This window comes from Barbatula barbatula, assembly GCF_947034865.1.
Source record: "Barbatula barbatula genome assembly, chromosome: 19".
Taxonomy (NCBI): Eukaryota; Metazoa; Chordata; class Actinopteri; order Cypriniformes; family Nemacheilidae; genus Barbatula; species Barbatula barbatula.
The window spans coordinates 5,076,422-5,098,318 of record NC_136782.1 but is presented as its reverse complement, the minus strand read 5'-3'; the positions used below and the strand labels follow the sequence as shown (position 1 = coordinate 5,098,318).

Sequence of the window (21,897 nt, the reverse complement as noted above, 5' to 3'; positions counted from 1 at the left end):
CAGTGAATTTGTGATTAAAACAAGCAAATAAATCTGCCATCGGAGTAAGAAAAATAATCTTGAACTAAGGTTTACCTTTTTCTTAGTCACTTACTTTTCTTACCCCATTGGCAGATTTATTTGCTTGTTTTAATCACAAATTCACTGAAATTTCATATTTATTGACTGAAAACAAGATTTTGTTTAGACATTTTTACAGGAAAACAAGAAAGTAAGAAAGGCTAAGTAAGAAAGTCCTTTTTTGCAGTGTAGATGCTAATGTTTACATGCAACAACAGTACAAGATGTGAGATCAGGATGCACATTTGTGATAGCCTAATACTAATACCAAGTTCCTCAAATGTATTGTTTATCCTTACTAGCAGTGTATATTTTAGTGAAGAATATCACAGAATATTCAATATTATGGACAAAAATGATTCCTTGTCTGTTTTCCTCTTTTGAAATTACTGCTTTTATTGCATTGTATATGCAAAGGACGATTTGCATATACAGTACAATAACTCCTTTTTCAATGTTCAAAAAACATGTTTTTTAATAAGTCATCATGTTTTTTCTTTGTTTTATTATGCTACTTTTTTATTTGATCAGTAATTATTAGTCAATCAAAACAACTCAACTGCACTTTGATTGATATTACTCGGAACGCACAGTAAAAAACATTATCAGTTTTTTTGTAAATGAACAAAATCATTACACTTTATAACCTTGTGTTATTTCCGCTTTTCAGTTTGTCACGTGTTGAGCTAACATAAAAACACGCGTGGAGCTTGCATCAAGAACATCAAGACTCTTCTCATAACATCCGGTGTTTCTTCACATGCAGTATAATGCAACACCTTCATGCACGTTCAGAAGAAATTGATCTGACCCTGCCAAAAATATGACACGTCATTTCACAATACGCAGATATTTCACAACCTCGGTTACCCCAAACCTCAACTCGGTTTTTCCTGCAGTTGATGATATTCTTTGAAAGATGCAGTGTAATGAAGAATGTTTGAGGACTGCTGAACTGGACGATGAAGCTCAGCTGATTGTATGGGAATGGAGTTCATTTGAAACTCAGATCACAAAGGAAGGGACTTCAGTGAACACATTGAATTGTAATTGATAGAGCGTCAGCTTTTGTTTATTTAGTTACTCACATTTACAATAACAGATAAAAATGATGAAAGTTTTGCGACTGCAAATTTGCAGACAATGTTGTGTGTCGTAGAGCAATGTGACGTCTGTTTAATTCTATTGGTTGAGCTTGCTTTAGAAAGTCCTCATGTAGGGTTTAGCTTTCCTACTTACTTTCTTAAAGGGACACTTCACCACAAAATGTCAATTATGTCATCATTTTTCTCACCCTCATGTCATTTCAAACCGGTATGACTTTTTTCTGCAGAACACCGAAGAAGATATTTTGAAGAATGTTGGTCCCCATTGACCTGAATAGCTTTTGTGTCCATACAAGTGAATGGGGACCAACAGTTTTTGTTTAACAACATTCTTTAGTTTAACGTATAAGTGATACAGGTTTGAAATGATAAGAAGGCCAGAAAATGATAAGAGAATCTCCATTTTGTCAATCTCTTCAAAATCATTTTTTGTATATTGAATGTTCATTCATTTAAACACAAAATGTTGTCAGTTACAAGTTATAGATCCGACAAAATTTTGTATTGAAAATTGCTAATGTTTTGGAAATGTGTTATTTGGGTTTCAGTTTTATTTTTACACTTTGTTTCTCATTATACTATCATAACTGTGAACCCAGAATGTGTTGTTATCAACTGTAAACTTTGAATGGATTTTATAGATGAAGAACAATCATTATTGATCTCTAATAAATAAATACATGCCTCTATCATTTAAAAACTTTATTTTCAAGTGAAGTTTGCGAAAGAAATAAACAGTGCATTATGACAGCATCAATGTCAGTGCAAAGTTAAAGTACAGTATGTATAAAGTATAAAGTGCCATCAAAAGGGTTCAGATTGTTAATACTATGACACTTCAGACAGTCAGTGAGTGTTGTCATTTGACATTAGGAAGATGCATTAATGGTTCTGAGTACTTACATTTTCTATTAAATAGTGGATATATTATCGTATGTTATTTCTACATTCACTTACCATTTCTGAAATGTAAGCACATTCACACACATTCTGGTCAACTTTAATCTAGTTCCAGTTTTTACTCCACAAGTTTTTTTAAAGTCCACAGTTTTTACTGTCCAAATGTTTGCATATAATCCCGTAGAAAAAAGGTGTGCCGCCCTACGTTGGAATAAAGTATGTCTGGAGTTAAATCCCTCTTGAAAGGGCAAAGTTTACTCTTTGCCCTGAGCCATATTAACAAACCCAATCTGGCAGTATTCCACGAAACACAGTGCTTAGTTTCACTTAAACCCCCAAGAGGGGACGTGGAGCAGGTATCTCGCCATCTGTCCTTGTATCTCCTCATGCGTTAGATTCATTGTGGAACATCTTGTTCTTTATGGACCTCAGACTAAACTGAAGGGTGGAGCTCGTTTCCGACTGCAAAGCCTCAGAGAACTTCACATCAAGGATATGGCTGGTCTGGGACTTCCGTTTGATGGAGTTCTGTATCGTCTCTGAAGTAAAGTAATAGATGATGGGATCAAAACAGCAGTTGGACACGGCAATGCACAAAGCGATGGGATAAATGGCCCTGACCACCGATTCCACGGCGCACCCCTTTAAGGTCTTCGTCCGCACTAGGGAGTAGAACACAAGGTTGACGTTGTAAGGTATGAAGCAGAAACAGAAGATGGACAGGTGGAAGATGATCATCCTCAAAATCTTTTTCTTGTTCAGCTCCCCGCCCCGGCTGATGGTCTGGGGTCTCCTCAAAGTCTGGAGCACCAAAGCAGAGCAAACCACGTTCAGGATCAGGGGGATGAGGAAGCCCACCGTCTCGATGAAGATCACCACCTTGGACAGATGGCTCTTCCACTGTTTCGACGAGAAGTTCTCGAAGCACGATGTCGTGTTGTTTTTCATGTTAGTACTGTTCAGCAAGAAGCCCGTTGGGAGACTTCCGGAGAGCACCAGAATCCAAACGGCCACGCAAACGATTTTGGCGTTGCGCTTGGTCCGAAGCCCCCTGGAGCGGAAGGGGTAGACGATGGCGAGAAAGCGGTCCACGCTGATGCAGGTGAGGAACATGATGCTCCCGTACATGTTGGTGTAAAAGAGCGATACGGAGAGCTTGCAGAGCAGGCTACCGAACGGCCAATCCTGCTGGATGAAATAAAAGACCCGCAAGGGCAGTGTGAGAACGAACAACAAGTCGGACACCACCAGGTTTATCATGTACGTGGTGGTCTCGTTCCTCAGTTTCAGCGAACAGGTAAAAATGTACATGGCCGCCACATTGGTGATGAGTCCCACCATGAAGACGATGCTGAAGACTATGCTATAGAGGGGATATTTAAAGCCGTCATTCTTCAGGCAATGAGTGACGTTGCTCAGCTGCAAAGATCCGAACTGGGTCGTAACGTCCATTGGAAAAGTTGTGTTATACATCTTGCCGTGAAACAAAGGCGCACTACGGGTGGCAGTTGGGTGAAGACAAAACAATAAGAGGATTTCCCTCAGTCCAAGATTTAACAGGGGAAACAAAGCATGGGCAACAGATGGAGGGCTTCAAACCGCAAGACGCTCCTGCCTTCGAGGATGCATAGATCTCTTGAAATGTGTTCGCAGCGAGTGATCAAACGCTTCACGCCGGCAGTCTTTAACAAAGCATGCTGGATTTCTACGGGGGGGGTTGGCTCATGTTAAAGGCATTTTTCCCCAGAGACTGGAGCCAGACCCCAACTACCTCTTCCCCTCCCCCTTCTATTTGCCCTTACCCCAGCCACCCCACAGGACTCTAGCCCCAAGGTTAGAAGTTACTGACTCCAAAGATTGAAGTCACACGGTTTCCCTCCAGTTTAACTTGAGCAATACCTCATGAGTATCCAAAACAAGAAAATCCCATTGAAGAAAATCAATCTTCTTCTTGTAAACAAACTCCAAATGATAGTCTCTGTCCCACTTCTTGTAGTATCCTTCAATTAGTCCCGTCTTTGTTCTCAGTCCGGTAACCTCGGAGCACCTGCAAAAGGCGTACAGCGCATCGTGTTTACCGTTAAGGGCTAGTCACACTGTCTCGGTCCTGCTCTCTAAGCCTGTGACAGTATAAATGAGCCAGTCGAGCTCACGGCTTCTAGCGAGGGTCTGTTTCCTGACCCACCCCCTTCCTTACTACTCTGTCTTGGTATCTCCGTCAGCGACAGCCTCGGGGGCTTCTGGGCTGTGTGTATTGAAGAGGCGGGGAGGGAGGCAGCAGCACTGTGAAGTCTTTTACAAGTGTTATCATGACTATTGACTCACAGTGGCTCCTCCCATCTCCTGGATAGCTACCTCCCTCTGAGAGAAAAATCAGGCAGACTGAAATGTATTTTATTGTAGTGTGCAAGGTGCAAATTATTTTATCATCTGTTTAGCAGTCTTAAATGTGTTGTTGTGTTGTTTTTCATCAAGCTTGTGTTTGTTTTAATACTTTCTTTTAAACAATATTACCCCTAAGATCCTTTGGGAGGAATATACATATATATGAAACAATTGTTGATCTAAATAATACAATTCAAAGATAAAGTGAAACATCAAATTAATGTGTAAATTAAATAAATTATAATTATATCACAGAATAATTATTATAAATGTTAAATTATAAAAATGATTAAAAAATATATTTTATAAAACAATGTAATTAATTTAATGTTGTATATTTATAATTGATAATGTACACATTGAAACAATGTAAAAATGTGACATTTTGATATCTTTAACTCAGTTAAATTAGCTAATTTAAACGTACTGTGATTTTACTGCGGTCCAGTAGTCGTGTCAGATGGTAAAACCAAGGTACTTTGATGTATACCGTGGCATTGAACCGTGGCTGCTTCACTGTGGTACTTTTGATGGATTTCAGGGTACTCCTGAACATACTGATATATGGTACATGTTTTAAAACCCCACATATCATGCAATGTTTGCCCTTGGGTATATCAACCATGGTTTTCGTATAAAAAAGTAAATGTAAATGTTTTTTTTGTTGACAGATGTAGTACCACCTGTATAATTTACTATAGTTAAACAACGGTTCATTTTTGTACTTCATTTAGGAATGTTTGATGTGTTACTTTCTCTTAGCATGCGACTCTCTTAATATGCCATTTTAGACGTTCAAATACTTTCACCGGCTTGAAAAGCAGAGATAACCGTGAGTGTTTTCATCAATAGTGAAGTCCCTGTAAACATATATGTAAAACTGTATGGTGCTGTCAAAACATTGCTTTGTTTGTTTGATAAACGCAACTAAACCGGCCTCAGCGGCACCAGCTGAACCAATGGTGTGATTGTGGGGCGGGACTATCTGTTTGCCCAACTACTGGTTTGTCCAACAAATGTTTGGAAAATGTATTATTATTTGTGCAATTCTGTCCAGCAGAAATAAGACTCTTGTCCAGGATAAACAATCAAGACATTAAGAGCAAAATGGAACGAAAGTACAACACCAAACTGGGCTTTTCCAGAGCATAGCTGCAGACAGAAGGCAGACAAGGGAAAAACAGAGGAAGTGCAAGCAGCTACCTCAGCAAGACTTCCTTCTGTTTAGATCCCTGAAGGCATTTTGGTTATACACCACACCCCTGTGACAAATTGCACATAACCTATGACATATTATGCAATATTATGAGAAACAGGTCTTGGGTCAGGCAATGGCAAGAATGGCAAACCTGTATTTTGTCACAGGACAAAAGTCGCTGAATGATCGATTTACAGTTTTTTTGTGTGTATCTTAATACTGAAATCCACAAAATCCACTTAAAGGATAAGTTTGCCTAAAAAAATGAATTACTTTTATCCACGACTTTCTCTCTTCTGCGAAACACAGAAGATTATGTTTTGAGAAATGGTTTTGTGGTAGCCAATGGGGTTCAATGTTGTTTGGTTATCAAAATTCTTCCAAATAGAAGAACAGGTTTGAAATGAATTTTTATTTTTGGGCGAACTATCACTTTAATATGGATTGTTGTGCAGCCAATGAATCCTCAAAAGATGTTGAGGAGACTGGGCAATTTGACAATATTTTGTCTATTTACTAAACCTAAGCAAACACAGTTCCTACAAATTCTTCATAGTTAGGATTTTAAAAACCTTTGAAATGCTGTATAATCGAATTAGACAATTTTCGTATGGCATGGGAACCGTAGCATCACGGTACTTTGAAAGCATCACTTTCCGTCAAAATGATAAAACAAGAATCCAGATTAAGATTGTTTCTTAATGCTCTTTTAACCGTTATGCAACATTGCATTTTATGTAATTGGGTTTAACCTCTAGAACATTATGAACATCACTTAGAGGCAGCATGGGCGGTTTCGGAGAAGATAGCAAAAGCAAGCTTTAAAAGCAATAAATGGAAAACGTTTGCACCCGTCAGACTTGCACAGAAAATATGTGTTTTTGTTTTAATATTTAGACCATTTTACTTATTTATTTCTTCATTTTCTATCTATAGATGGAAGCATGTGTTGGCCCGAAGTCAACTTCCGGTCTGTGTTAGTTTATAATATAAAAATGTATTTTAGGTTTAATTTAATTAATACGAATTTATATTCATATTTTATTGTATATTAGGTATTACAATTTTGTCGCCGAAACCGTCTATACAGTAGCAGCAAAAGTGAGTCCAACTTTGGATGACATTACTATTCAAATATTTTATTAAAGACGGATTAAAAATGTTATGCGTGTTGCTTCGATGTGCTTTGAAGAAGCTCAACTTTGAAAAGAATTCAAGGATGCTTGGCAAAACATATACACAGCACTACAAAACATTACCACATAAGAGGATCAACAGTTTGCTTTATTTTATTTATAAATATTATTGACATATTCTAAATGTTGTTTTATGTATTTTATGTTTAATTCTATATATTTTTGTAAAACCAAAATTCCATGATTGTCACAGTCTCATCTTTTTCCGGTCTGTTTCCCCTTTGTTCTCAACCCAAGGACTGCGATTCCCATGATTCCCCGGGCTCACGCACATGTCTCCCATCGAAAATCCCCCACACCTGCCGGCGATCTGTTAAAGGTTTCCAGTGTAACCAATAAAGTCAGTGTTTGTAGCCCTCTGTAACTTTTTGGAGTTGGGTGTATTTCAGTCGTTGTTTGTGAAATTAACTCAAAAACGTACTTGTGATAGGTCACCTTATTATTTTAAGCTGACTCGACTGAGTTTTTCTTCATTGGAGAACTGACACAAAAGCATCAGAAGCAGTCTGTGCACGGGCGACACAGTGAAACATGTAAGATGTTTTGTGGCCATTGTTCTGTTTTCCCAGTGGGCTCAACTAATACAAACAGCATCAAGGTCAGGGAGACGTTTTCACTTAAAAACAAGTATTGTCTGCTGCACGCGAGACCTCGGACAAAACCATTCCACCAATGCCATAAAAACAATGTATATGTGAGCAATGCCAGCATCTGTCACACATGTTCCAGGAACACAATGCATCTCATTTTAATGGCAGGAAACTATAAAAGGGCTGAGGATCAACAAAGATATTGTTTATTAATAATGTTTTTTGTATGTCATGTGGAACACACTGTTGCTTTATCGTTCTCAATGTCAACTGTAAAGGATTTTTAATTGTTTTATGTAAACATGAATGAAAGTCTATATACTTATTAAATATGACAGAATACAAAAATGGCTTTTTGAACTCAAAAAAAATATATCATCCAACGATTCAGAGAATCAGGAACAATCTCTGTGCGTAAGGGTCAAGGCCGGAAAACCATACTGGATGCCCCGTGATCTTCGGGCCCTTAGACGGCACTGCATCACTTAAAGGAATGCTACTGTAATGCAAATCACAACATGGGCTCAGGAATACTCCAGAAAACATTGTCAGTAAACACAATCCACCGTGCCATTCGCCGTTGCCGGCTAAAGCTCTATAGGTTGAAAAAGAAGCCACATCTAAACATTTCTCTGGGCCAAGGCTCATTTAAAATGGACTGTGGCAAAGTGCTAAACTGTTCTGTGGTCAGACGAATCAAAATTTGAAGATTTTTTTGGAAAACTGGGACGCCATGTCATCAACTCAAGTTGTTATCAGCACTCAGTTCAGAAGCCTGCATCTCTGATGGTATGGGGTTGCATGAGTGCGTGTGGCATGGGCAGCTTACACATCTGGAAAAGCACCATCAATGCTGAAAGGTATATCCAAGTTCTAGAACAACATACGCTCCCATCCAGACGTCGTCTTTTTCAGGGAAGACCTTGCATTTTCCAACATGACAATGCCAGACCACATACTGCATCAATTACAACATCATGGCTGCGTAGAAGAAGGATCCGGGTACTGAAATGGCCAGCCTGCAGTCCAGATCTTTCACCCATAGAAAACATTTGGCGCATCATAAAGAGGAAGATGCGACAAAGAAGACCTAAGACCGTATTAGACAAGAATGGGACAACATTCCTATTCCTAAAGTCCCCAGACGTTTGCAGACTGTTATGAAAAGAAGAGGGGATGCCACACAGTGGTAAACATGGCCTTGTCTTTTTTGAGATGTGTTGATGCCATGAAATTTAAAATCAACTTATTGTTTCCTTAAAATCATGCATTTTCTCAGTTTAAACATTTGATATCTCATCTAGGAGATAGTCTTTGAAACTTCCACATCATTTCATTCTGTTTTTATTCACAATTTGTACAGTGTCCCAACTTTTTTGGGATCGGTCACCCAATATTTAATTATTCTGTAACCAAAAATGTAAGTAAAAAAGGAAAAATATGTATTTTATCCATTTTAATATTTGTTGGTCATGTGATCAACCACCATGACAGGACCCGTACACCCATATACTGTAGAATAAAACTACAGATTATATCACTGACATTTCTGAGCACACAAACTGACAACAGTTCGGTTCACAAAGTGAGGCACATATCTGTTATGGTAAACAATTTATGGGAAAATCAAACATGTTTGCTCTTTGCCTCTGGTCAGAATATTGCATCAGCAGACAAACAGGTTTGTTGTTACTACCTTGCTTGACAAGCATTAAATATTTAGCCTTAGAAAGCGGTTTTGTACGTAATGGAGTCAGAAATCAATATATCATGGACACTGAGTGGTTTAACATGTAGTGCATGTGGCTTTATTACAAATGGCAACATCCCATTATGTGGTAACAGGACACACAATATCTGACGGTTGCTTCATGCAAATCTAAAGGTGTGAAAGGATGTCAGAAGTGCATGCAACCGTCTAACACTGTTTGCAAATCAAACATAAGAGCACCGACAGTTGAGAAGGTGTAGATTTATAAAGGGACAGTTTAAAAAAGAGGAAATCTCTATTTCTGCATGAAGCAAAAGTGTTACAGTCATAGTAATAATACAGGAAATATATAATAATGTTAAAAGCAATTTAAAGCACACTAATCCTCTGACTGCTGATGTTTTGAAAGTCTGTACACTAGTAGACGTTAGTATATATACAATTTATAGGCTACCGTATGCTAGCTGACAGTTCTGGAAATGTTGGGGCGTGTGTTTTTCTCAGAAAACTCTGACAGGCACGAGCTTGACTTTATTTTCTTTCAGTCCTGAGAAACACTAAGTGCATTGTGTTGAATCTGTGAGATTCCACCTGTTTGAACAGGCTCAAGAGAAACTGCATTCACAGGTCCCTCGCCACAAAGAAGCAAGTGAACTGCTGCCATCTGGCGATGATATGCGTGCACAGACGCACACTTAGACATTTGGACATCCTTACAAACTTGAATGATTTACTCCTTCTCTGTGAAACTGAATATTAGTTAGAGAGAGAGGCAAGACATCCGACTTTCTCACTTTTAATATGAAAATACGGTAAATACTATTCTCAAAAATTATATAATTTAATTTAACTTGGAAATCGAGAACCAAACATGGTGACATGGCCAAAGGTTTTTTAGATAATGTCGTTTTTATTAGGTTTGCCTATATGTCATTGACACACAGGCCTATACATATTAATTCATTCTTATACTGGACAGACACAAATGTGCATTAGGTATTACTGTAGGTTTATTTATCTTTGGTCCCGTTTTGACGGAAATGTTTTACAATTCTAAAAGATTTGCTTATGTTGGGGTAAATACATTAAAAAAGCTTGACAAGGCTGTTACAGTGGACAGTGTAACTATGATTGTGAAAAGTGACAAATGTATAGTAGACCACCAGGTATGCACACCTTTTAAACATGTCTAGGACATTTATTTACATCTTCAAAGTGCTATATGACATTTTGCATATATGGAAAAAAGCAGTTTGTTATCTTCACTGTTCTGAAAGACTTAGATTCCCGCACAAAACACAACTACTGAAGAATGTTTAGCAAACCCTTTCCAATGAGGCAGGATTAACGGTTATGACCTTCATTTATGGGACTAAGCTGAACTGAAGACCCCTGACTGTGTAAACAAATGTGAATAGCCTTACCATCAGAAACACACTTATATTTAATTCATTGAAGTAAAACCGATTTGTAAAACAATCATGTTGTCCTCCCTAAACATAATTTCATTGACTGGAAACCCTTTATTAAAAATGTGCTTTAAAATGCTATTACAAGATTACACCGGTTGGATAAAAAACAAAAAAAAAGCTTTGTGTTACACTAATCTCACCATTTCACCCTTAAATCCATCCGGATGTCTCTTATTTGTTAAACGCTCGTGTCAATTATCTTGTCAGGCCAAGATAAAATATGACCCGGACATGTTCTTCACAGCCCTCATGACCTCGACCCATCATCACGTGTCAATAAAATGTTAATGAACAGCAAAATATGAGCACATGGTTAGTTTTGTGTCAACACCACCAGATGACATCCTTTGCCAACTGCACAGGAACAATGGCACTGTGGACGGTCATGTTAGGGCTTGTACAAATATGACAAGACAGAAGCGCAAATATTGACCTCGTACATGTTCAAAATAATAATACTGCTAGACAGAAAAAATGTGATGTGTAAAACATTACAGTGAAAAATAAACATTAATCGGATATGTTCATTGTATTGTGGATAATGCCAAAGTACTTAATCCGCATGATTTACTTCTCTAACATGACATATTAGTAAAGGAAAAATTCACCCAAAAAAACAAAAATGGACCCTCATTGAATACAAAATATATTTTACACAGCTTTTTTCATACAATTTACAGTGACTGCGTAAATTGATCTCATTTGTGAAAATGTTCATGAATAAACGACTTAAGTTTGTTGTTTTCTCAACAACAAAAAAGTCACTTGGCATCTATGATATAAATGGCTGAAATATTAATTTGTGGGTAAACTATTGCTTTAAATGTCATTTTAGTGCCAAAGCAAAATAGAAATGAATTCAGATCAATAATGACATGTTTGTGTCCCATTTTACATCCTGCAAATGATTCATCTGTTGGCCTGCTTTATAACTGTCATTATGTCAAGAACACAACCCATAGACAGAAGCAAAGATTATTGATTTCATGCTGAGAATAACCAATTTAACATCGACTCAACATGAAATCAATTATCTTTGCCTTCTGTCAATATATGTGATCTTAATAATAAGTGATGGAGTAGGTATGAACAATATGTTTGGCTGGAACCTTCCAAACCATCATATAATCATATAATGTGAATGAATGTCAACTCTTCACAAGAATGATTCCTTTCACCCGTCATCTTTATGAGGCTTATCTTCCCTTATTATTTACTTTCATAAGATGTATTGATGCTCTTCAGGTCCCTTTGAATCCAGAGTGGATTTCCAGTACGCATCTGTTTTGCAGTTTACAGTCACCAGATCCAAAAAAAAAAAGCCAAGTGCAGTAACCTTGCCAAAATCTTCACGCTCATAAGCAGAAATTTGGCTTATCTTCTATTCTCCAAAACTGAGGTACCTGAGGTAGCATGCCTGGAATAGCAAAGCAAGTGCAGATTTCCAAGTGCAGATACTTCACCCTCTTCAGTTTTTGAAGGCACCGTAGAGGCTGGCTTTGCTGATGAAGTTCTTCAGGAGGTCATGGTCCATGTCGGCGAAGGCCTGCGTTTGCGTGACGGCCGTCAGGTGGTTAACGCAGAACTTGAAGCAGAAGTCCTCCAGTTCCTGCACATGAAGAGTTGGTGGACTGATTCAATGAGAAAGAGAACCAACGCTAAACATCTAAAAACAAAACAATCTGTGCTTGTGTGTACCAAAACCTCTCGAACGATCTACCTACGCAGCATTTTTGATTTGCTTTGTGTTTAGTATTTTTTTAAATATTAGCGAATTTTGTTTTTAGCTTAGCAACATGCTACTACCAAACGCTAATGCAATGAAAATAAATAATGCCGTAGAATCTAGCTGCTTATGTAGACATATCACTAGGTTTTGGAACAATGTCTATTTTCAACTAGATCGCTTTTCTGATGAATGTAGGATTATGTAGACTGACCCGTGCCTCATACTTGACAGCCGCTGACAGTAGTGTTACAGCGTTCTCTTCCGCAATGCCTCTCTTTATGGTCTCCTGACATAGTCTTTTCAGACGGCTCTCACGGTAATATGTGGCCAAGTCCAACAGACCTTAACAATAAAAACAACAAGATAAAAATGTTTCAATCTATACACTAGCATGTATCTGTTGATAGCATTGTTGATTTCGCTAAATGATTCTCAATTTAGCAACACAATTTTAGACATTTTTGGACGTGTGAGGTTTCAGAAGGAAGGGAACCAATCACGAGAATCGTTTTGTGAGGAGACTGATATGTAAAATATAAAGCGTTTTTTGATACTAGAAACACCTTGTTTAACACCCAAAAAACATAATAAAAGCTTTGAAAACCAAAAAGCAATAAACCAAAGAATGGATCCTTTAAGGCTGAGATTTGACTTCTTGATAGCAGTGCGAGTATCTGAAGAGTCTTTGTGAAAGGTTTACCTATAGCATCTTCAGGGGGAAGGTTGATGGTATCAGTATACAGGTACTCCAGGAAGGCGCGGTACACCAGATAGGAGAACTGATGAACTTCAATGGTCTCTTCGTCTGTCTCGTTCAGCAACGCTCGAAAATGCTCACACCTATCGGAACAAACACATGAGAAACCAACCTGTGAAAGAAGATTTAAACTGGGCTGTAAACATCACTGGAAATGTTGTTGTCTATTCAATGACAACAGACTTTTACACTAGTAATAATACACTACAACAATTACAGTATTGAACAATAAAATAATTACAGTCTTTTTTATGAGAGCAAATTTATGTAGTAAAAAAATGGATGTAGATTATGTCCTGCCTACGTTTGCACTGTTCAGCGAAAAGATTTCAAATCCCCCTCAATTTGACAAACTGCACCATGACTTAGTTTGCACTGTATTGTTATTAGGGCTGTGACGGTAACCGCATCACCGCAGTAATGAGATGCCGACCGCGTTGTTGAGGTCATAACCGTCCGTCATCACACTGCATGTTTTTTTGTATAGTAGCGCACAGAAATGGGAAACATTATCTGATGTTGATTTTGTGCACTGGGTGTTTTTTCCTGCGCCGCTAGAAGTAGAGAGGTTACGGTAGTTTGGATCCGTGGAAAAACCGATGAGCAGTTTTAGTTCGGATGTTTTGCATTGCTCTGAGTTCCGAGTAACCCAGAGTGAATCATAAAAATACTTTTGTCTGTCGTTTCTCAGATGTTTGAGTATTTTATTTTATTTTTTATTTGCTGGTTATAAGCATATAGGCCTATTTTACTCTGGTGAAAGCTCCTCAGCCGTGTAGCTTTGCATAGCATTTGCATAAGAACATAAGGTATTTATTTCAACTAAGGTAAATAAGTGCGTTTAAAACAACAACAAAAAAAGCATCCGTGCAAATTTTTCACAGGCTGTAATTTGAGGTCGATGACCCTTTTGAACCAGGCTTTTAGGTTTGGAAAAATTTTTCAGTCTTATGCTAAGGCAAATTCATTAACAATAGTTGCAGTGAAATGTACGTTTCAAGTTGTTTTTTTAATTACAATTACTTATTTTAAGAACAACCGGTCCGAAGTTACAAATTAATCATTTAATATAACGTTGGTATTTTTATACTTTTATGTAAGTAATGTTAACCTTACTTACATTAGGTATAAAAAACAAATTTTCCCGACTTTTGTTTTAGCTTTTCTCGTGACAATGTCATTGTGAACATTTGTTTTGTTATGGTTTTAAAATAATACAAAAGAACAAATACATAAAAAATATATATATAAAAATACATATAATTTGGGCTAAGCCCCCGATGTCTACAACGTCTGGCTCCGCCCCTGATGTTAACGAATTCTGTTGCTCACTAGTTTTTAAACCTTTTAATATGGTGATGTGAGCCGAGCATAAAGGCATCCGGTGTGAAAACTTAAAATATTTAAACTAGCTTGCGATCTGAGTGAACAAAGATTTAGGAGCACACACAAATTATTTTGTATACAGGTGCTGGTCATATAAATAGAATATCATCAAAAAGTTGATATTTTTCACTAATTCCATTCAAAAAGGGAAACTCCATTCATTACACACAGACTGATATATTTCAAATGTTAATTTCTTTTCATTTTGATGATTATAACTGACAACTAAGGAAAATCCCAAATTCAGTATCTCAGAAAATTTGAATATTACTTAAGACCAATACAAAGAAAGGATTTTTAGTAATCTTGGCTAACGGAGAAGTATGAACATGTACAGCACTCAATAATTAGTTGGGGCTCCTTTTGCCTGAATTACGGCAGCAATGCGGCGTGGCATGGAGTCGATCAGTCTGTGGCACTGCTCAGGTGTTGTGAGAGCCCAGGTTGCTATGATATTAGCATTCAGGTCTTCTGCATTGCTGAGTCTGGCATATCGCATCTTCCTCTTCACAATATCCCACAGATTTGCTATGGGCTTAAGGTCCGGACTGAGACTGAGAGACCATTTTTAGGCTTTGCATTTGTTTTGAGTTAAATAGCTGATTAGAGTGTTGCACCAGGTGTCTTCAATATTTAACCATTTCACAATATTCAAATTTTCTGAGATACTGAATTTGGGATTTTCCTTAGTTGTCAGTTACAATTCTAGAGTCTTATAAAATATTCGAATAGCATTTTTAATGTTCGAATAGTTATTGCGGATCGAATATTCGAACATTCGTGCACATCCCTATTTAAGAGCTTCCCTGATATCTGACAAAGTGAATATGTTTTCCTCGCACGAAACAGGAAGAATACGGCAGCACTACTTGAAGATTCACTTTGGCGGCACAGTAGTCGTACAACAGTCAAACACTTGTACAAACTAGCGCGATGTTCCCTTTCTATGTTGAAAAATGTTGTTATTATAAATGTAGCCTAATTAATAATTAAATAACATTAATACAAATTGTTACAAACAATCAATTATTCAAAGTTTGCGTGCGTTTATATCCACTGACTGTTACGCTGTTGTTCTTTCTGAAGTTTCCTCGGGTTCCTATTCTTGTAATAATTGATTTTATATTTTTGTGGACGTGTGTGGTTGGGTGAGATTAACCGCCAAACCGCATGATTAGTTGCGTCTTCACTGCGGTTTAGAACAAAGATCATACAGTCACAGCCCTAATTGTTTACACGGTGTATATTCCAGCCTGTACTCGCTCGCACCGGTCAACACAGGAATAAAAAAACCCAACTTTAAATTCCACCATAAATGTAAACTGAACACATGAACAAGATGACTTCAAAAGCACCAAGATCAAAACTTGTGCAACAATCTGTATACTCCAGTATGTGCAGTCAGCAATACGCCTGAACATGTTCATGTTCAACAAACTTTAGTTTCCGGGTGCAGAAGGAATAAAATGAGTATAATGATGGGAAAGATACAGTGAGGAAAACACCAATCCTTTGATGCAAATCCACAAACTATTCTGAATTTGATATTATCAAACTTTATGATAACAGATTTCTTCAACAAACTTTTACATGGTATGAGCAAATAGGATTAAAGTTTGCTGCATCTCCGGATTTAATGGCAGGGTTACCTGATTTTAAGAAGGGCTTTGTGCACGTGGATGCACTTCCCGTCAACCAGGAACTTGAGATCGGAGATCCCTGGGCTGTCGAACTCTCGCTTTAGCGACTGGGCGACAGTCAGATAGTCATCGCCATCTAAAGAGTAGTTACAAGCAAAAAGCACCGAACATAATCAGCAACAAAACACAGTTTTGGACGAAATCTCCCACAACTACATAATACCCATAACGCAGTGTTGATTTGGAAATAACATTTCTCTTACCCACAGACAGGAGATGCCAGGTGACGGCAGGTGTCGCGAAGCAGGCAAAGACGTCATCTGTGCTGATGAAATGTGTGAGGTGAGGATAAGCCACGGCCTGACCCCGACACTGACCCCACATCAGTACCTGACCGCTCTGTGTCTTTGCTGCTGATGTGTGGCTGGTGTGACACGCGGCAACCTCCACCATCCTGCAAAAGAGAAAAAGAGTAGGAGTTCATTTGAGAGGAGAACTGCTTCAACAGGAGCTTAACATGCAAGTGCCTCTGACCCATCACCCCGATGTATTCAAAGCATTTCACGTGTCTCAGACATACAGTATAACCAGGTGAGGCAAATTATTTGCAGCACATCAGATGTCTCTGATCTACCACAGAGATCTGAACTGGTTCTTACCTCTCTTTGTCCATGTTGATGAGAGTGGGCAAGGCCTGGTTGCTCTTGTTTCCTGTACCCAGCTGTCCATACGAGTTGGCACCCCAGGAGTAAACAAATCCTTCATCTGTAAGTGCCAGTGTGTGCGCGTAACCACACGCCACCTGTGAACACAAGTTAAAGGTGTAACACTGCTAATTTCCTTACGTTATCTTGAACAAATGACGTGACAGGATAATCCATTCAACCACTCCACTTAAACAATGTTTTTGGTGTTTAAAGGCATACTTCACCCAAAAAGAAACATTCTGTCTTTTTGAGCAAATCTTTGTACATTATTTTGTTCTGATGAACACTGAGAAAGATATTTGAAAGAATGTTTGTAACCAAACAGTTCTTGGCCACCACTGACTCCCATGGTAGGAAAAATAACATTGGTAGTCAAAAGTGCCCCAGAACTGTTTGCATTCCTACATTCTTCTAAATTTCTTCGTTTGTGTTCAACAGAACAAAGAAATAAAGGTTTTTTAAAGGATTACCTTAAATATTCAGAAGTCTTTGTTTCTCACCTGTACAATGTTTATTCCTTGTAAGGCGGCAATTCTGCAGGGGGTTTGCTGGTTTGCGTTGTTCCCCAATCCCAGCTGTCCGTTGCAGTTATAACCCCAGCCGTAAGTCTGTCAAGACAGAGCTTTAGTTAGACCGAAAACTGACTATTGAGAGCAACAACAAATGTACAAAACAACTGCATTGGCGACTGCATCTGAAAAAGAAACATTTTCAAGGCGTACTGAGTGAATAATAATAACTTCTGTTTAAAAAGCAAAATTGAATAGAATTACCAGGACAGCAGGAATTATAGGTTCTGAACAAAAGTCAGTTGATCAGTTATATGGAATGGCTGTTAAAAGGAAAGCTTTGGCAATAACTAAAGATATAACACACCCTCTGAATCATGATTTTGAATTGCTTCCATCTCGCAGTCGTTTAAGAAGGCAATGTATAAACAAACATTTCTACCAAACGCAGTAGGTCTTTTGAATAAGGGTTAGGGTTTGAATGTTTAACATTTTCATTTAATTTATTATGTTGAGGTGGATGCTGTGTATTCTATTGTGATGCTGTTTTGATAATTGCATCGTTGAGTGTATAGCGAGACCAGAGACCAATTTGCGGCCAAGGCTTGATAATAAAGTACAAACTAAATGTAAACTCCGAGTGACAGCTCAGACGGTTACTATAATCAATGTCTGGAACAAATCAACACACTAAGATAACTTCCATCAAAACTCATTACGCAGCTCAATTGAAATTCAGCATTTCCTTCATTCAAAACGCAAAAGAATGTTCAATGTTAATCTGAAGCATCTAATCACCTCTCCATTGTCAAGTACAGCCATGGAGCAGAGCTGTCCACAGGCAATGTTGACAACCACCTTATTCTGCAGGCAGCTGCTGACCCTGCGCGGTGTGGGCTGGTTGGCCGTTGAACCCGAGCCCACCTGTCCGGAGTTATTGTAGCCCCAGGCGTACACCTGAGAACAAGACCATAGGAAACTGACGTTGACCTTGTATCAGACAAATTTTACAAAATACCTTCAAATTAAACCATGTCTTCAAGACTAATCATTTCTGTTCACATTTCTGTTTTTAGTTGTTTGAAAGCACGCCTCTGGATAGCATACTTTTCATTGTGAACCCCCTTCAAAGGCCACATGAACAACTTCCACGGAAGCGCCTCGAGCGTTCTCTCCCTCAGCTCTTTTTGCTGTGTTGGAGGTCAGCCAGCTCTGTCAAATTCACACCTGCTCCTCTTTCCTTCTAATCGAGGTCCTCTTTGTTTTCACGCTAGTTTGGTGCCTTGGACATTTTCCCATATCCTTGTCCTTAGTGTTTATTCCCGTAACCTCGTCACATAAATACTGTCAAGGTTTTCTGGAAAGCGTTTCTCTGGAAACATTTCTTCCAAGACAAGTTTATCCATTTAATAAGGCAATTAGGGATTTATGATCCGCCTACCACTGAGGTGTTACAACAGAAGTGTGAATACTTGCATATTGAACCGTTTACAAAAAAAGAGCCTGATTTATAGGCGTATAGTTCATTTGGTTGGTTTGATTTAAATGTGACTCAGCATCCGGTTTATTAGTATAACGGTGTGTCCGTGTACCTCTCCATCTATGGTGAGAGCTATGGTGTGGTGAGATCCGCAGGCCACTTCTGTCACCCTCTTGTTGATGAGATTGGTGGAGACCAGGGCAGGGGTCAGGCCGTGATTGGTGGTGCCGTTTCCCAGCTGACTGTAGCCATTGTGACCCCAGGCATACACCTCTCCATCTACAGATATAGACAAGAGGACACCATGAAGTAGATGTGCATCCAGCTTGTTATAAAAAATAAACACTGTCTGACACGATATTCCAGAGAGTCATGTAATAAGTCTCTATAAAAGTCTTTATGCAGCCAAGTTAAAGGATTTTTTTATCTAATGATTGATGGATGTGGTTTTTGGAACTTTACCATCTTCGCCACATTATTTTCTTTGTGTTCAACTGAAGGAAGTAAGTGATATTTCTGGAACATTTCGAAGATAAATAGGAATATGTGAACTATTTCTTAAAGGTTGGTCAGAGATTTTTGGCAGTTCCACATACTCTATGACAGTTGGTACACACAAAGACGACGATCAGGCAGGTTTTGAGCATCAACCGGCATTAAATAGATTTGATTGGCTGTTCGGCTTATTGAACCAAGGCACAAGATGAAGTCAAGGAATGCATTTCTCAGCACTAAATATTTACATGAATCCATCTGTGTTGAGCGAGATTTGTTTGTAAGTGCTTAGCAAGCGCTACTTTGTTTATGTCCTGTATCCCAGCATTAAGTGTTGTACTGTATCCTCCGGTCACCTTTTATAATCTAGGACCAGCCTTAAATTGTGTACAGTACTGTTCAAAAGTCCTAGGGGCGATTCACATATCACTTCTTTGGTGCGCACAAGTTTGTTATTTTACACACGGTGGAGATGGAAATAGTTAAACTTTTCAGAGTGCCACACGCAGGTCATTTGACAAGAGAAAGCGGGACACGGACCTTAAAAAACAGCCCCCCGTTTAAGTGCACTGGAAAGGAACCCTGGAAACCTTTTCTCGAAAGCCCCAATTTGTTTTCGACAGAAGAAATAAACACACGGACGGTTTGTAATGCATGTGGGTGAGTGGCTGAAATCTTCATTTTCATTCCTTTAATGGGACCTAAAATATCTAAAACGATTAACATGAAGCACTTGAGAAAAATAAAACATTTCTGATTCTAAGATTGATCAAGTCTCACCTTCTCAGGAAACCTCTAAACGTCATGTCTTATTCTCAGTGTTCTAGTAAATCGGTTAAGTGCTTTTAGTGCATTTAATAGATCTGATACACGATCAAATTCAGTCACTTTACTTTAGTTCAAGATAAACACTTCACAAACACATTAATGATCACTAATGCAGGGAAAATATTGTTGGAGTATTCAACTTACAGTAATATTGAACATATTGTATGGTCACAAGCACGTTTATAAATCAAATACAATAAAATGTTCACTAAATCACACTTAATAAATGTAAAAAAAGCTAAAATAAACCACTGGACTGGAATTGCAATGTCTTCACACCAAAATACCCATATATTTAACATTTCTAGAAGTAAACATTGACCATTGCTAAAAGCGAGTGGCTTTCCAACCTGCTGTGGCGAGGACTAAGTGTGGTCCTGTGCCATAGCTCAAAGACACTATTTTTTTGCCGCATAGGATGTCGATTCGCCTGGACTCGATGGTACTCTGTGTGTCCCCGAGTCCCAGACAGCCACTGCAGTTTGTCCCCAGTGCAAACACCTGTAGACAACACATTCACAGCGATCAGGTAGTTAACATCTGAAAAACATCGATTTCAATTCATAACAGGGCCCTTTAAGTATGTTATATTAAAAAAAACTGCTAGATCCCATCAAAAATTGCTTTACAGCCTACAGGCCTGAAATTTCACTCTATAGAAATAGTCATTTAAAATCATTGCATCTCACCTCTAACACAGAAATACGTTTGCTCATTTAAGCTTCCCTTGCGGCGTAGAAAACGTCATTTTGACACAGAACGCAACAACATGTGAAATCATGCTTGTCCGGTCGGAAGCGTTTGAGTTCAGCTACTGTATCTGTTTGAGTATGTTTGGCCTTGCTTCTTCAGCTTTGTGCAGATATTTAGCAGAGATTTTTAATGAAATTAAAGTGCTGTATGTGATTTTTTGCAGGATCTTTTGACAGAAATGCAATTAAATATACACAGGGTTCCCACACTTTTATCAACAGCAAATGTAATTACTTTTGGGCCAAATACTTTGGGAAAAGGATACCATTTTTAAGGACAAATCGCAAACCAGTGTACCTCTGTCTCTCTCCACAAAGGGCCATTTCAGAAGTCTGTTAGCAAAGTGTGCATGCAGTCATAGACATACATAGAAACTGCATTGAGGGCTTTGCCCTGTTGCTGTATTGGGCCGACAATGCTGCCATATAGGGGAGGACAAGACATAAACAAAAGGGAGCTGCAGTTTCTTTTAATAAAAAGCATGATAATGTTTACATTTCACATCGTTTACATGGAGTATATTAATGTGTTGTCTAGTTATTTTTAATATTTATAGTCAAGACTATTGTTAATTGTTATGAGAAATAATTTTTTTAATTCACTCTGGTCAATTAGCTATTGGCTTATATTTCAAGTAACTGTGGAGACATTGCAATGCACGTATGGGATAGTGTACAGTACAGGCAGACAGTTATCATGATAGAATAAACCCGACAGTGTGATCAGGACTGAAGCGGAGACAACTATCACACAAAAGGGGTTTATTTCGCAATGACAACCGACTGGCTGTAAATTATCCCGCTTATTACATGGCTACTTGACTCAAGAGTAAATTATATAATATATTGATTTTAAATATTTTTTCTAAAAAAATGCAAACCGAATGCTGTGACTGGTCGTGTGTACATATTCAGCCAACGTATTTTGCATACGCACCCTGTTCACGCAGACATCATACGTCATCAGCACGCTCATGTCCACTGTGTCAATGTAGG

The 21,897-nt window shown here is 38.3% G+C and overlaps 2 protein-coding genes across 3 annotated transcripts in view; both read right to left on the bottom strand.

Annotated features, from left to right (window-relative positions):
• Positions 1–591: 591 nt before the first annotated feature.
• Positions 592–4,481, bottom strand: lpar6a (lysophosphatidic acid receptor 6a). The gene has a single exon (XM_079480812.1). The coding sequence runs from the start codon at positions 3,537–3,539 to the stop codon at positions 2,451–2,453; it is 1,089 nt and encodes a 362-aa protein (XP_079336938.1). The 5' UTR covers positions 3,540–4,481; the 3' UTR covers positions 592–2,450.
• Positions 4,482–10,042: 5,561 nt separating this feature from the next.
• Positions 10,043–21,897, bottom strand: part of rcbtb2 (regulator of chromosome condensation (RCC1) and BTB (POZ) domain containing protein 2) — a 23,140-nt gene continuing 11,285 nt past the window's right edge. The window contains exons 4-13 of one of the 2 annotated variants that reach the window (XM_079481636.1): positions 20,500–20,650; positions 18,939–19,105; positions 18,145–18,303; positions 17,338–17,445; positions 16,790–16,932; positions 16,394–16,584; positions 16,140–16,266; positions 13,048–13,187; positions 12,559–12,689; positions 10,043–12,227 (exon numbers count right to left, since the gene is read on the bottom strand). In XM_079481636.1, the coding sequence (XP_079337762.1) occupies positions 12,087–12,227; positions 12,559–12,689; positions 13,048–13,187; positions 16,140–16,266; positions 16,394–16,584; positions 16,790–16,932; positions 17,338–17,445; positions 18,145–18,303; positions 18,939–19,105; positions 20,500–20,650 (1,458 nt within the window). In that variant the 3' untranslated portion in view covers positions 10,043–12,086. Of the gene's footprint in view, positions 12,250–12,558; positions 12,690–13,047; positions 13,188–16,139; positions 16,267–16,393; positions 16,585–16,789; positions 16,933–17,337; positions 17,446–18,144; positions 18,304–18,938; positions 19,106–20,499; positions 20,651–21,897 lie in introns of both variants that reach the window. The other variant, XM_079481637.1, reaches the window with a different exon arrangement.